The sequence below is a fragment of the Eptatretus burgeri genome, chromosome 17, assembly GCF_056783735.1.
Source record: "Eptatretus burgeri isolate ZD-2024b chromosome 17, Ebu_testis_v1, whole genome shotgun sequence".
Taxonomy (NCBI): Eukaryota; Metazoa; Chordata; class Myxini; order Myxiniformes; family Myxinidae; genus Eptatretus; species Eptatretus burgeri.
The window spans coordinates 7,359,476-7,373,267 of record NC_140977.1 but is presented as its reverse complement, the minus strand read 5'-3'; the positions used below and the strand labels follow the sequence as shown (position 1 = coordinate 7,373,267).

The 13,792-nt window shown below is 53.0% G+C and overlaps 1 protein-coding gene across 1 annotated transcript in view; it reads left to right on the top strand.

The window, feature by feature from the left end:
• Positions 1-1,107: 1,107 nt before the first annotated feature.
• Positions 1,108-13,792, top strand: part of EMSY (EMSY transcriptional repressor, BRCA2 interacting) — a 65,302-nt gene continuing 52,617 nt past the window's right edge. The window contains 4 exon segments of the mRNA XM_085863414.1: positions 1,108-1,205; positions 7,016-7,115; positions 8,872-8,946; positions 10,277-10,452. Coding sequence (XP_085719540.1) covers positions 1,136-1,205; positions 7,016-7,115; positions 8,872-8,946; positions 10,277-10,452 — 421 coding nt within the window. The 5' untranslated portion in view covers positions 1,108-1,135.

Sequence of the window (13,792 nt, the reverse complement as noted above, 5' to 3'; positions counted from 1 at the left end):
TTTGTTTATGGTCATCGAGTACGGAGTCTGACTGGAAATTGCGTCCTCTGCAGTGTGACTGGAAGGTTGGCGTCTGATGGGGGCAAGTTTAACATGATATAGGCCTAGCCCTAGACTGAACAGGAGCAGTGGAGAGTGACCGAGATTCAGAATGCAAATTTCAATGAACGGCACTTTTTGGCGCACATCCGACGATCGAACACCGCTTGGATGCTTTAATTTGAAGATCACACACGCAAGACACAACACAGGTAACGATGGCGGTTGAGAAACGTCAAATTACGCGCGGATGTTAACAGAAATATATATATATTTTTTTTAAAATAAATCTTGACTTTAAATACAATGTTTCTTGTTACATTTTTTTTGTGTCAAATTCACCTTCTGAGGTAGTCAGCAGGTGCAGAAGAGGGTTTTACATCGCAGACGCTGTTTTCGAGGAGTGGCATTACGCCTCTCGGCGGTGACGGTCTGTCGAGGACGGACGTAATGACGTCAGCGAATGACCGATGATGTCATGACGGAATTACGCTTCTCAGCGGTGACGTCACACGTCGCCATGCAAACGAACGTAAAAATTAGAAAATCACCCAAAATTCCCAAACCTGTCCGTCTGGCGCGATCTCACATAGCCCATGCTGTTCATTAGACCACAGAGCACCCGCATGCCGAAAGTGGCGACAATCCGTCTGGCAGTTTCGGAGGAGAAACGTCAAATGACACGCAGACGTTAACAGAAATTATATATAGGTAGGTCGTGCACGCTGTGGTTGGGCGGTGTATAGCCAGCGCACCATCAGTTCAACAACCGGAAATGGAGTTTCACGGTTTGTGATTTTTTTTTTTTGAAAATCAAACATGTAAGAACGTCACGTGATGTCGACATTTGTGCGATAGTTGCGGCTCGGAGAAGGATTGTTGTGTATTTTTTTTGACGATACGGCTTATGGTGTTTAAATAACAATACAATGTCCGATTATTGTCCCTCACCCCTCCCAGATCACGACTGGTGAGGCTGCGTGGCGGGTCGTGTACGTGCTGTCGATGCTCCGTAGGGTCAGGGTTACTCGCTCTTGTGGAGGCCTACGGGCTTGCATAGAATCCGCCGCGGAAAGGCTCGCTGGGTGGCGGCATCATGCCGGCCGTGTGGCCGGCCCTCGTCGACCTGAGTCAGGACGAATGTGGGAGAATGTTACGGAAGCTTGGTGAGCGATTCTCCCGCCACGTTTACCCCTGGGGACCCTCGGGACGTCTGTAAGTACCTGACTCACTGGACCTGCGACAAATGGACTGGAAAATCGTCAACATGTCAGGTGGTCACGTCCAGGTCGAGTCTCTTCCTCGCAATTAACTCGGAAATGAACCCCAATTAGAACCGATTGTTAATTAAATCTTCATTCACAAAAACCGCACAAAATTCAAAACTATTCCACGAAAACATCCGGTTGGTTATGGTTACCCTCGACCCCTCTCCGCGCGCTTGTTACCCTCGACCCCTCTCCGCGCGCCGGTTACCTGCGACCCCTCTCCGCGCGCCGGTTACCCGCGACCCCTCTCCGCGCGCCGGTTACCCGCGACCCCTCTCCGCGCGCCGGTTACCCGCGACCCCTCTCCGCGCGCCGGTTACCCGCGACCCCTCTCCGCGCGCCGGTTACCCGCGACCCCTCTCCGCGCGCCGGTTACCCGCGACCCCTCTCCGCGCGCCGGTTACCCGCGACCCCTCTCCGCGCGCCGGTTACCCGCGACCCCTCTCCGCGCGCCGGTTACCCGCGACCCCTCTCCGCGCGCCGGTTACCCGCGACCCCTCTCCACGCGCCGATTACCCTCGACCCCTCTCCGCGCGCTTGTTACCCGCGAGCTCTCGCCGCGCGCTTGTTACCCTCGACCCCTCTCCGCGCGCTTGTTACCCGCGAGCTCTCGCCGCGCGCTTGTTACCCTCGACCCCTCTCCGCGCGCTTGTTACCCGCGAGCCCTCTCCGCGCGCTTGTTACCCGCGAGCTCTCGCCGCGCGCTTGTTACCCTCGACCCCTCTCCGCGCACTTGTTACCCGCGAGCTCTCGCCGCGCGCTTGTTACCCTCGACCCCTCTCCGCGCGCTTGTTACCCGCGACCCCTCTCCGCGCGCCGGTTACCCGCGACCCCTCTCCGCGCGCCGGTTACCCGCGACCCCTCTCCGCGCGCCGGTTACCCGCGACCCCTCTCCGCGCGCCGGTTACCCGCGACCCCTCTCCGCGCGCCGGTTACCCGCGACCCCTCTCCGCGCGCCGGTTACCCGCGACCCCTCTCCGCGCGCCGGTTACCCGCGACCCCTCTCCGCGCGCCGGTTACCCGCGACCCCTCTCCGCGCGCCGGTTACCCGCGACCCCTCTCCGCGCGCCGGTTACCGCGACCCCTCTCCGCGCGCCGGTTACCGCGACCCCTCTCCGCGCGCCGGTTACCGCGACCCCTCTCCGCGCGCCGGTTACCCCCGCCCCCCCTCCGCGCGCCGGTTACCCGCGACCCCTCTCCGCGCGCCGGTTACCCGCGACCCCTCTCCGCGCGCCGGTTACCCGCGACCCCTCTCCGCGCGCCTGTTACCCTCGACCCCTCTCCGCGCGCTTGTTACCCGCGAGCTCTCGCCGCGCGCTTGTTACCCTCGACCCCTCTCCGCGCGCTTGTTACCCGCGAGCTCTCGCCGCGCGCTTGTTACCCTCGACCCCTCTCCGCGCGCTTGTTACCCTCGACCCCTCTCCGCGCGCTTGTTACCCGCGAGCTCTCGCCGCGCGCCGGTTATCCTCGACCCCTCTCCGCGCGCTTGTTACCCGCGAGCTCTCTCCGCGTGCCGGTTACCCGCGAGCTCTCTCCGCGCGCCGGTTACCCGCGACCCCTCTCCGCGCGCCGGTTACCCGCGACCCCTCTCCGCGCGCCGGTTACCCGCGACCCCTCTCCGCGCGCCGGTTACCCGCGACCCCTCTACGTGCGCCGGTTACCCGCGACCCCTCTCCGCGCGCCGGTTACCCGCGACCCCTCTCCGCGCGCCGGTTACCCGCGACCCCTCTCCGCGCGCCGGTTACCCGCGACCCCTCTCCGCGCGCCGGTTACCCGCGACCCCTCTCCACGCGCCGATTACCCTCGACCCCTCTCCGCGCGCTTGTTACCCTCGACCCCTCTCCGCGCGCTTGTTACCCGCGAGCTCTCGCCGCGCGCTTGTTACCCTCGACCCCTCTCCGCGCGCTTGTTACCCGCGAGCTCTCGCCGCGCGCTTGTTACCCTCGACCCCTCTCCGCGCGCTTGTTACCCGCGAGCTCTCGCCGCGCGCTTGTTACCCTCGACCCCTCTCCGCGCGCTTGTTACCCGCGACCCCTCTCCGCGCGCCGGTTACCCGCGACCCCTCTCCGCGCGCCGGTTACCCGCGACCCCTCTCCGCGCGCCGGTTACCCGCGACCCCTCTCCGCGCGCCGGTTACCAGCGACCCCTCTCCGCGCGCCGGTTACCCGCGACCCCTCTCCGCGCGCCGGTTACCCGCGACCCCTCTCCGCGCGCCGGGTACCCGCGACCCCTCTCCGCGCGCCGGTTACCCGCGACCCCTCTCCGCGCGCCGGTTACCGCGACCCCTCTCCGCGCGCCGGTTACCCGCGACCCCTCTCCGCGCGCCGGTTACCGCGACCCCTCTCCGCGCGCCGGTTACCGCGACCCCTCTCCGCGCGCCGGTTACCGCGACCCCTCTCCGCGCGCCGGTTACCGCGACCCCTCTCCGCGCGCCGGTTACCCGCGACCCCTCTCCGCGCGCCGGTTACCGCGACCCCTCTCCGCGCGCCGGTTACCCGCGACCCCTCTCCGCGCGCCGGTTACCCGCGACCCCTCTCCGCGCGCCTGTTACCCTCGACCCCTCTCCGCGCGCTTGTTACCCGCGAGCTCTCGCCGCGCGCTTGTTACCCTCGACCCCTCTCCGCGCGCTTGTTACCCGCGAGCTCTCGCCGCGCGCTTGTTACCCTCGACCCCTCTCCGCGCGCTTGTTACCCTCGACCCCTCTCCGCGCGCCGGTTATCCTCGACCCCTCTCCGCGCGCTTGTTACCCGCGAGCTCTCTCCGCGTGCCGGTTACCCGCGAGCTCTCTCCGCGCGCCGGTTACCCGCGAGCTCTCTCCGCGCGCCGGTTACCCGCGAGCTCTCTCCGCGCGCCGGTTACCCGCGAGCTCTCTCCGCGCGCCGGTTACCCGCGAGCTCTCTCCGCGCGCCGGTTACCCGCGAGCTCTCTCCGCGCGCCGGTTACCCGCGAGCTCTCTCCGCGCGCCGGTTACCCGCGAGCTCTCTCCGCGCGCCGGTTACCCGCGAGCTCTCTCCGCGCGCCGGTTACCCGCGAGCTCTCTCCGCGCGCCGGTTACCCGCGAGCTCTCTCCGCGCGCCGGTTACCCGCGAGCTCTCTCCGCGCGCCGGTTACCCGCGAGCTCTCTCCGCACGCTGGTCACCCATATTTACCCGCGAGTTCAGTTCAGTTTTTAGTTCAGTTTTAGTTTTTAGTTCGAAAATTTTTAGTTCAGAAATGTGACTGAAGACATTTCTTGAATGATGGAATAAAGGCAAATTAAGAGAATGGAGAGAAGAAACGATGTAACAGTTGGGTTTTTCTGGGCAAGGTATGAAGGAAAGGTCGAATTGAGAGCAGTCTGTTGAAATAGGAGAAGAGACGTGAATTATGATGAAGTAATGAGAACCACACTTGTGGAAGAGGAAGATGAAGCATTATAAGCGACCATTTTTATTACTATTATTATTACTAGTACGTGCCCGTAAAAAAAATAAAAAATAAAATAAATATTCAAACCGGGAGCAAGAAACAACAACCACACAGGCTGTTTCTTCGCTCTCGCGTGCCCGTATGTGCGTTGCCCGGAAGTTCGCATATCGCAGTTATGATTATTCGCAATTTAGTTTTAATGGCCAATTATTCAATTAGCGCCAACGTATTTTGTCTTTTCGCAATGTCGTCGCAAGGAAAAACAAAAAGAGAAGAGAAGAGAGGAACAAAAAAATTTACTTCCTGGAGCACACCAGCTCACTCTGATGTTACCGAAATTTATGCACCGTCTAATATGAAAGCGATCATAACTTAGGGCATTGGGTTTATCTATAAATGCGCCTAAGAAATCGAGAAATTATTAGAATACACGAAGTCATCACTCTCCGGAAGTCCGTACGTTGTAACCTGTAATGGGGACCGCGGCTGAGCTTCCCTTCCCCCATCGGCCACGCCCACGCAACAACATGTCTTGTCATTGGTTTGGTAAATAAATAGCCATAACTTGGGAACCACTTGTCCGATTAATATCAAACCTTGAAAAGGCACATCCTCAGGTACCCAGCAATATACCTGGCAAGTTTCAATTAGATCGGACCAGTGGTTGTTGAGAAACAACGGACACACACACACACACACACACACACACACACACACACACACACACACACACACACACACACACACACACACACACACACACACACACACACACATTGCTGGAATTATCGATAGATTACTCGTTCGTGGCCGTACGTGCAAAAAAAAAAAAAAAAAAACTTTCAAGCCGCGAGCCAGAAAACCACACAGGCCGTTCCTTTGCTCTCGTAAACGACGGCTGGATTGGGGCATTGTGTTTATCTATAAATGCGCATAAGAAATCGAGAAATTATTAGAATACAGTGTCATCACTATCCGGAAGTCCGTACGTTGTAACCCGTAATGGGGAACGCGGCTGAGGATCTCTTCCCCAACGGCCATGCCAACGCAGCAACGTGTCCTGTCATTGGTTTGGTAAATAAATAGCCATAACTTGGTAAGCACTTGTCCGATTAATATCAAACCTTGTAAAAGGCACATCCTCAGGTCCCCAGCAATATATCTGGCAAGTTTCAATTAGATCGGACCAGTGGTTGTCAAGAAACAGCGGTCGCAGACACTTGCAGACACACTCGCAGACGCACTCGCAGACGCACTCGCAGACACACTCGCAGACACACTCGCAGACACACTCGCAGACACACTCGCAGACACACTCGCAGACACACTCGCAGACACACTCGCAGACACACTCGCAGACACACTCGCAGACACACTCGCAGACACACTCGCAGACACACTCGCAGACACACTCGCAGACACGCGCACACCTAATGGTAAAACTACCAAAATCAAGTGTCACTGCTCACCTTCACTCTTTAATTCCTCTTTTTTCTGCCTTTGGAATAAACTCACACACTCTGTTCAATCCCATTCTTCCCTCCAGGTCTTCAAAACAGCTGTTCACCACCATCTCTCCATCCAAAACCTTGAACATTTCTACCCCCATCAATCCACCCCAAACCCACCTCCTTCATATTCCCTTACACAGATCTCCTCCTGTCTCTCTTCCCCACTGTTTTGTCCTTCCCTCTCCCGCCCCTCTTGTCTGCTGCCTCCCTTGTTGTGTGCTGTGTGTTAGCTCTCGTACAAGCCTCGACAATGTATACAAAAAAATTGCAACAAAAAACGCACACTTCGGAGCAGGTGTGGATAATTTGGATGTAATTCACATTTGAGGCATAAAATAAACTTTTCGTTCAATTGGATGTTGAAACTTGTGCGTCAGTGCGCTAATTTATCAAAATGTGGTTCACGCTGCTTGTGGGCACAGTATCAAGGCTGGCCTCTTGGAGGCACTGTGTTAACGTTGGGTCTGCGTCCGCACTCAGTGACGCACATGCACACTTGCACACCTCTCACGTCCCCTTTGGGAATGGGCAAGGCTAATCACAAAAGTGTATGTCGCTTTACACGGCAGGAACCTCAACGTTAAACAGATCATGCTGTGCCTCATGCAGTTGCAGGGATCATTTGGCACCGTTTGTGCCCTTTAACTTGTAGTTGAATTCCATCGAAGATGGGTGTTACTGAAACTTGTAAAATCAATTTGGCTTCTTCATGTACGGAGCTGTACTATCCCATCTTCACCAAGCAGGGAAGTATACAATGGAAACGGGGACACTTGCGTGTTCCTGCAGAGATGGAGGCATATGCTGCAGCGGTGAGCGCTCTGCGTGCCCAGGGAGATCTGAGCAAGGACAAGAAGGATCTCTTGGGCGAACTCGCTAAGATATTCAGGTGACCTTCGCACGAAGCACATGTCCTTCACGTGTCGTCACATATTCGTCGGCATGAAATTATCGTGGTCTTGTAATTCTGCTTACAGCATCTCGATTTGCTTACAACTCCTTTTATTCCGTTGGGCCAAGTCGAAAGTGCACTTTTGTCGAAGCGTTTGGCATGCTGGATGACGTCGCGCCATTCCGGTGGCCGGCGCTTCAAGCCCAACCGTCATGGCCTTGTTCGTCTCTGTTTATGATTTTATAATTTCCCTCGCAAGAAACTTTGATGCAGGAGGAGGCCATTAGGCCCATCAAAGCCTGTGCTATTATTACTAACCTATAGTTGCTAATAGCCTGGTGTTGGCGCAGTGGTTAGGGCAGCGGCTTGGGATCCAAGAGGTCCTGAATTCAAGCCCCGTTGGGCCACTGAATTAATACACCAGGGGGTTGACTCAGCCTGTCATCCTTCTGAGGTCGGCGAAATGAGTACCAGTATACTGGGCCGGTGTATACCCTGGTTAAAATAGGTGTACCATATCCCTGTGTCGTAAGAGGCGACCAGGGTTGCGTCAGGAAGGGCATCCGGTGTAAAACATGTGCCAAATCACTATGCGGATCATACGGATGATCCGCTGTGGCGACCCCTAACGGGAGCAGCCGAAAGAAGAAGAAGAGTTGCTTGTCTGTGCTGCATCCTTTTCAAGTGCTGAGACCTGAGCGTCAATCAAGGAAGCAGCACGTACCGTTTTAAAAGTGTTTGGTATGACTCGGCCGGGGCTCGAACCACTGAGCTCCCAGACTCGGAGCGGACACTCCAACCGTTAAAGCAATGAGTCTGATTAAATTGTTGTTGTTGTTGTTCTGTCATCCTCTCAAAGCCATTGCATTCCATCCCCCGTCTTTGATGGGTATATCGGCTAATTCTAAATATTGGATTCATAATTGGCGGCTGTGCCCATCAAGCACCGGTGATTGGACGGGAGAACGACAGCGATTCCTGACTGAATTGCGCCAGAAGTGTCACTCACCGGAATGACACAGTACCATCTTTTGTATCTGATCATTCTGATTCTGATCTGATCTGATGGTACCACACTCTGTTACAGAGTGTCGGTGCTTCTGAAGCAGTTTCTTGGCAAGGGCTATACTGGATGGTTTACCATTGCCTTCCCAGCAGTAGTTGGAGCAGGAATTTGAAATTTCTTCATGACTTGCCTGCTCTTCATGAAGGAGACCGTGTGATCTTTAATGTCCACCAATTAATGCCGGCGGCCGGGACACCCCGTTTAACGTCCGTCTGAGGGACGGCACGCCTGATGATGGCTTGATGGTTGGGGTGGTGGGCTTGGGATCCAAGGACCCTGAGTTCAAATCTCACTCGGCTGTTGAATTAATACCAGGTGAGGTTGACTCTGCCTGCCATCCTTCCAAGTTCGGCAAAACAAGTGCCAGCATGCTGGTATCCTGTGTCGGAGTGGTGACCCATCCAGGATTGTGCCCAATAGCCAAGGACACTGCTTTGGCAGCACCAACGCTCTGCACAGAGTATGGTCCCAATGGATGGATGAGGGATGGGCACACATTGGTGAAACACCAGGTTGACTGTTAATAGCTGGGTCGGGATTCAAACCCTGGCTTAGACCATTTGGAGGTGAGTGTGCATACCTCTGGGCCATCGTGCAAGGCCCTTTGTATGGATTCGGACATTTAAAATCTTCGAAACCTGTAAGTGAATGTTATTGTATCGGTTATTTTTTTTGTTGTTGTTGCAGCATCAGCACAGATCGTCACCGTGCAGAAGTGAGACGTGCGGTGAACGATGAGCGCCTATCCACCATATCCCACCAGTAAGTTGATCATTTGTCTTTATTATCATGGCGGTCTTGTTCGGAGTCACTCTCGCTGAGCTCTTGTTAAAGGAGCGCTCATTGGCAGAAACCTTAAAAGTCACGAGAAGGTCTATTGCCGCCATCTTATCCGATTTGGGGGGGGTTTTTTTGCTGTGGTTTGGCTATACCGGTGTTATTAAAATAGTCGATCGATGTTTAGAACGACAAACACGGCTAGCGCTAACGGACCACGTGCTCTCCCTTTTTCATAACCCTCATGTTCCCGAAGGCAATTCGTGAATTTCCGCTCCTTTGGCTTCAAAATAGTTCCAAATGAATCGAGTCGATTTATCTTTCGCTCGCCTGGAACGTAGTTCCGGGGAGCTTATGGGATGGCGCATCGTCCGTCCGTCCACAAATACTTGCAACTTCTCTGAAACTACACATTCTATTTTGATGGAACTTTACCACAACCTTCATCACCCTGTATGTACCAAATTTTGTTTCTGGCATAAAAAAAGAGGGGATCTTCGGGGGTGATGAAGGTGGTCTGCCCCCCGATAGAGGTATTTGCTTTCTTCTCCGAAACCGCACACATAATTTTGATGAAACTTGACCACAACCTTCGTCGCCTGTGACGCACAAAAGTTTGTTCACGCTATTAAAAAAAAAAAAAATCGGGGTTGAAGTGGATTTGTGGGGGGGGGCGAGGGTTGGGTTGCCCCCCAAAATAGGTATTTGCTATAACATTGGTTCATTGGTACATTTGCTGATTTCGTCCCACGTTGACTCCCTCCAGTGTCATTATTCTACCAGGTGAGCGGCCAGGGGGTATTGCCCTGTATATCTCTATTTTTTTTCCCACCGATCCTTTCATGTAGCAACCAGGGCTGTTCTTTGGTTGTTTAACATGAATGGGCAACGCATTGCTCTCAATATTAACAAATAACATTCTCTGTAGACCAGGCAGTCTCAGGGTTTACAAACTTAGCTGATTACTATTCACCATTGGTGATCGTTTGGTTAATCCAAAACACGCACGCTGTGATTTTAACATTCCACAGCTTTTGAACACCTTGTGTGGCATGTGCTCAGAGTTTTATCCTTGATGTTGTTCGCCATCCTTTTGATATCACTTTTATCAGCTGTAGCTGTTATTGGATTAAAAAGGAAATGAAAATAGAATAAAAAAAAACCTTTTGAGGTCTTGTTAACATTCCGAAACTTTTGGCCTGCAATGACCTTTCGACCTTCCATGATTCCGTTTTCTACCACACCTTCCTCGTCAACGCGTGCATTGTGCAGAGAGATGGTGGGAATGCGTGCTTGTGTTCTTCCTTCCTTCTAGTACGTCGGGACCCAACAACGCCACCGAGTGGGCAATTGAGGGTCGACGTCTCGTGCCCTTGCTTCCACGCTTGCTTCCGCAGACGATATACAGCGGCTTGGCTGACTCTGCGGCCTGTTCAGCGGCTGCATTCAATGCCAGGCTTCCACCGCCTGGTGATGGTGGAAACAAGGAAGGTGAGAATCTTTATGTATGTTTGTATTTGGTTTGTCAAGGCTCATGGAAGAGTGGAATAACAGAGGGCAAAGAGGAAACAACCAGATAAGAACAAGTGGACACATGAAGAGGAGAAGAGCTGCTAATGAAATGGAAGTAAAAATGAGGACACCATTGGTTCGCAGTGGATGGTCGACGTCAGGGTCTGGAAGGTAGAGTGGGGAAGTCTTGCACTTGTGGAAAGGAGAGGGGCGTCACTAAACGGAGTTGAGCATTAATACTCTACTTGGGAATGATAAGGCTTTCTGGAATGATGCGTTGTGACCTGGGGTGGGGGCATACGTTTGATGGTGAGGTGAGAAGGCAGGAGGAGCATCACCGGAATAGAATAGATCCCGTGAAAGACTGGAAGGCCAGTAATCTCTCTTCTGTGAACATAAAGCAGAGCTCAGCTTTCTGTCATGAGATGCCATGGACCTAATGGTCCTTGGGCTCCACAGTCTCAAGGAAGAGGAAAACGGGAAGCAACAGCACCAAGTCCACACGGCAGAGATTGATTGATACTCCATTAGATTTTGGATGAAGGCATTGTACAAGTTATATGCTCATGATGTCTGACCAAAGACTCAGTCCTCTGAAAGCCAGCAGCCTTTGTGAGGCCCAAGAGTTCCAGAGTCCGTACTTCTCCCAGCGGTTGACCACAGAGATAAACTGGAGCATTTGCTTGCCAGTCCTTACAGAGGGATAATGTGATGGTGCCCGTTTCACCTGCATTAAAAGTCGTGCTCCAGGTAGATGACCAGATTCCCATTTTGTCTGGATTGGTAAGGAGAGATATTGCACACGTCCTGCCTGCTGAAGGGGTAAAGAACTATCCTGCATGGTGCTGAGTGGTCGGCAAACGATGGTGGATTCTCCATTGATAAACAGATGTCAAGATGTCGAGCAAGAAGAGCATTTGTTCGTTTAATGTTCGCTTGAGGGACTTCACCCTCTCCAAATGTGACTTCAAGCAAGGCCATTTTTTTGTTTGTTTCCCTGCGGCATATTTTCATCTCGGACAATGCACTCACTCTCTGCTGGTGTTTTAACCTCCGCCACCGGACGTGGACGAACGTTATGTTTTCATCCCAGTTTGTCTTTTTTTTGTCTGTCTGTCTCTGTCTGCAGGATATCTCAAAAAGTTGTGGCTGCATTCGGACAAAACTTTGTGGACGAGTTGGGTGTTTGTCAAGAATAAGCCGATTAGATTTTGATTCAGGTCCAGATCCAGATCCGGCCTATCAGTGGATACTAAGTGTAAACTGCTCAGCCTGGCGGAGGTGTATGCTCTCATGAGTGCCGTTCTAATTCATTTAGATCTATAAAATACATTTGAAGAGAATTGTATGTAATTATCTACCGTGTAAAACACGACGCGTGTTTGTGTATTTGTTTGTGTGACGTCTGTCCCCCTTCGAAAGGACGATTTAGGTCAGGTATGGGAGCATGTGCCAGAACAGCGCGTCGCTGCGTCCACTTTCCGCCGGTACTCCAGGGGCCTCCGTCTGGCCATCCCCCAGGCAGATGCCTGACCCATTCCCATCTCCTTGAGATGATGGTCAACCTGCTGCAACCATGAGGCACGTGGTCGGCCCACTGGCCTCCTCCACTCATGAGACTCCCTCGCTGAGAGAATCTGGTGAGCAGGATCAGCGTCAGGAAAACGAGCCACATGTCCATACAGCCGCAACTGACGCTCACGGACTATGCAGGTGACAAATCTCATCCGAGTCTCTCTCAGCAACCGCTCGTTGGACACAAAATCCGACCAGCCATAGCCAAGGATTCTCCGAAGAGACCTGGTACCAAAGGAATTAAGTCTCCGTCTCAGATCCTTGGTCAGAGTCCAAGTCTCGCACCCATTGAGCAAGACTGGAAGCACCAAGGACCCTTCTTACTATGTAAGAAGGGTTTTAAAGGCCATTCTTTTAACACGACTGTGCATTCACGACAATCTATTTCTTCAGGGTAAGAAAAACTCGAAAAAACATTTTCCATTAAAGAGTAATTACGTCTCTTATTTTGGAAATGCAGACGGTGACTTGCAACCTGGCCTCATTGACGGTGTACAGAAGCGTTTAAAAGAAATAACAATAAATACAAGGTGCATGGAGGTGAAATTCGCTACACGTGATGTGTAACCTGCGCAGAGTAAAACGAGTGTTCATTTACATAAGTGCGATGTCTCGTATAGCAGATTATAAGCACACCTGCCGCTTGGCCGAGGCTTCAGGCTTTGGCATGCTCACGAGGCTGTACCCTCGAAATGAAAGGTCCCAGAAGATAAAGACGATAGCGGGTCACGTTTGTACATGTAGTGTTTTAAAATAACGTTTTTTTTTTTTTGTTTGTTTTTTTCATGCTCCAAAACATCGTATCTTCCAGTGTCTGCAGTTTACAACACCGTCGGTTTAAAATGTTCTGCAAAAAAACGCTTCCCTCTTCCCTTGACCCTTCCCACCTGATAACAATTACTTGCCCCCTGACCATTCACAGGACTTCAGGTACAGACGGTCATTGACAACACAGCAGGGATACTAAATGGATTAAGAAGCGGTGTACATAGATTTTGAACACATTGTAAACTCCATCATAATGCCAAAAAAAAAGGAATCGCGGACGCAGTGAGGAACGAATTCGAGAGGAAAAGCTTTAAGATACGGGCATGCCGCATTGATCCAGAAATGCCTCGGTTGAACACCGGACCTCTTACTCAAACATGCGTTACTAGCTGATGGAACGTTGTGTTGAATCGATCCACGGCCTGGCATTATCCTCGGATCCTATCTTGCATTTTGAATCCTACCCCGTTATATCATCACACTCCCATCAGGAATAGTCACCCATTAAACCTGGCCACCCAGACACTAATGCCTGGTGTCGTCTTAATGGTTAGGGTGGTGGGCATGGGATCCTCGGATCCTGAGTTCAAATCCCCCTCGGCTGTTGAATCAATACCAGGTGGGGTTGACTCTGCCTGTCATCCTTCTGAGGTCGGCAAAATGAGTGCCAGCATGCTGGTATCCCGTGTCGGAGTGGCGACCCATCCAGGATTGTTCCCAATAGCCAAGAAGACTGTTTCAGCAGCACCAATACTCTGCACCAAGTATGGTACCGATGGATGGATGGACCCAGAGACTGCCTTGGACAGGACCTTCTTGCACTGGGAACCAGACGAAATCTTTACCTTGACTCCCATGACACCAAACCCAGCTCGAAGGTAGCCTCCTCGCCGTTGAGCATCTCGTTTGCGTTTGATTCCCAGCCCAAGCGAGCTATTATTCTCACAAACAGCCAAGTGTTGCACATGAATGAATG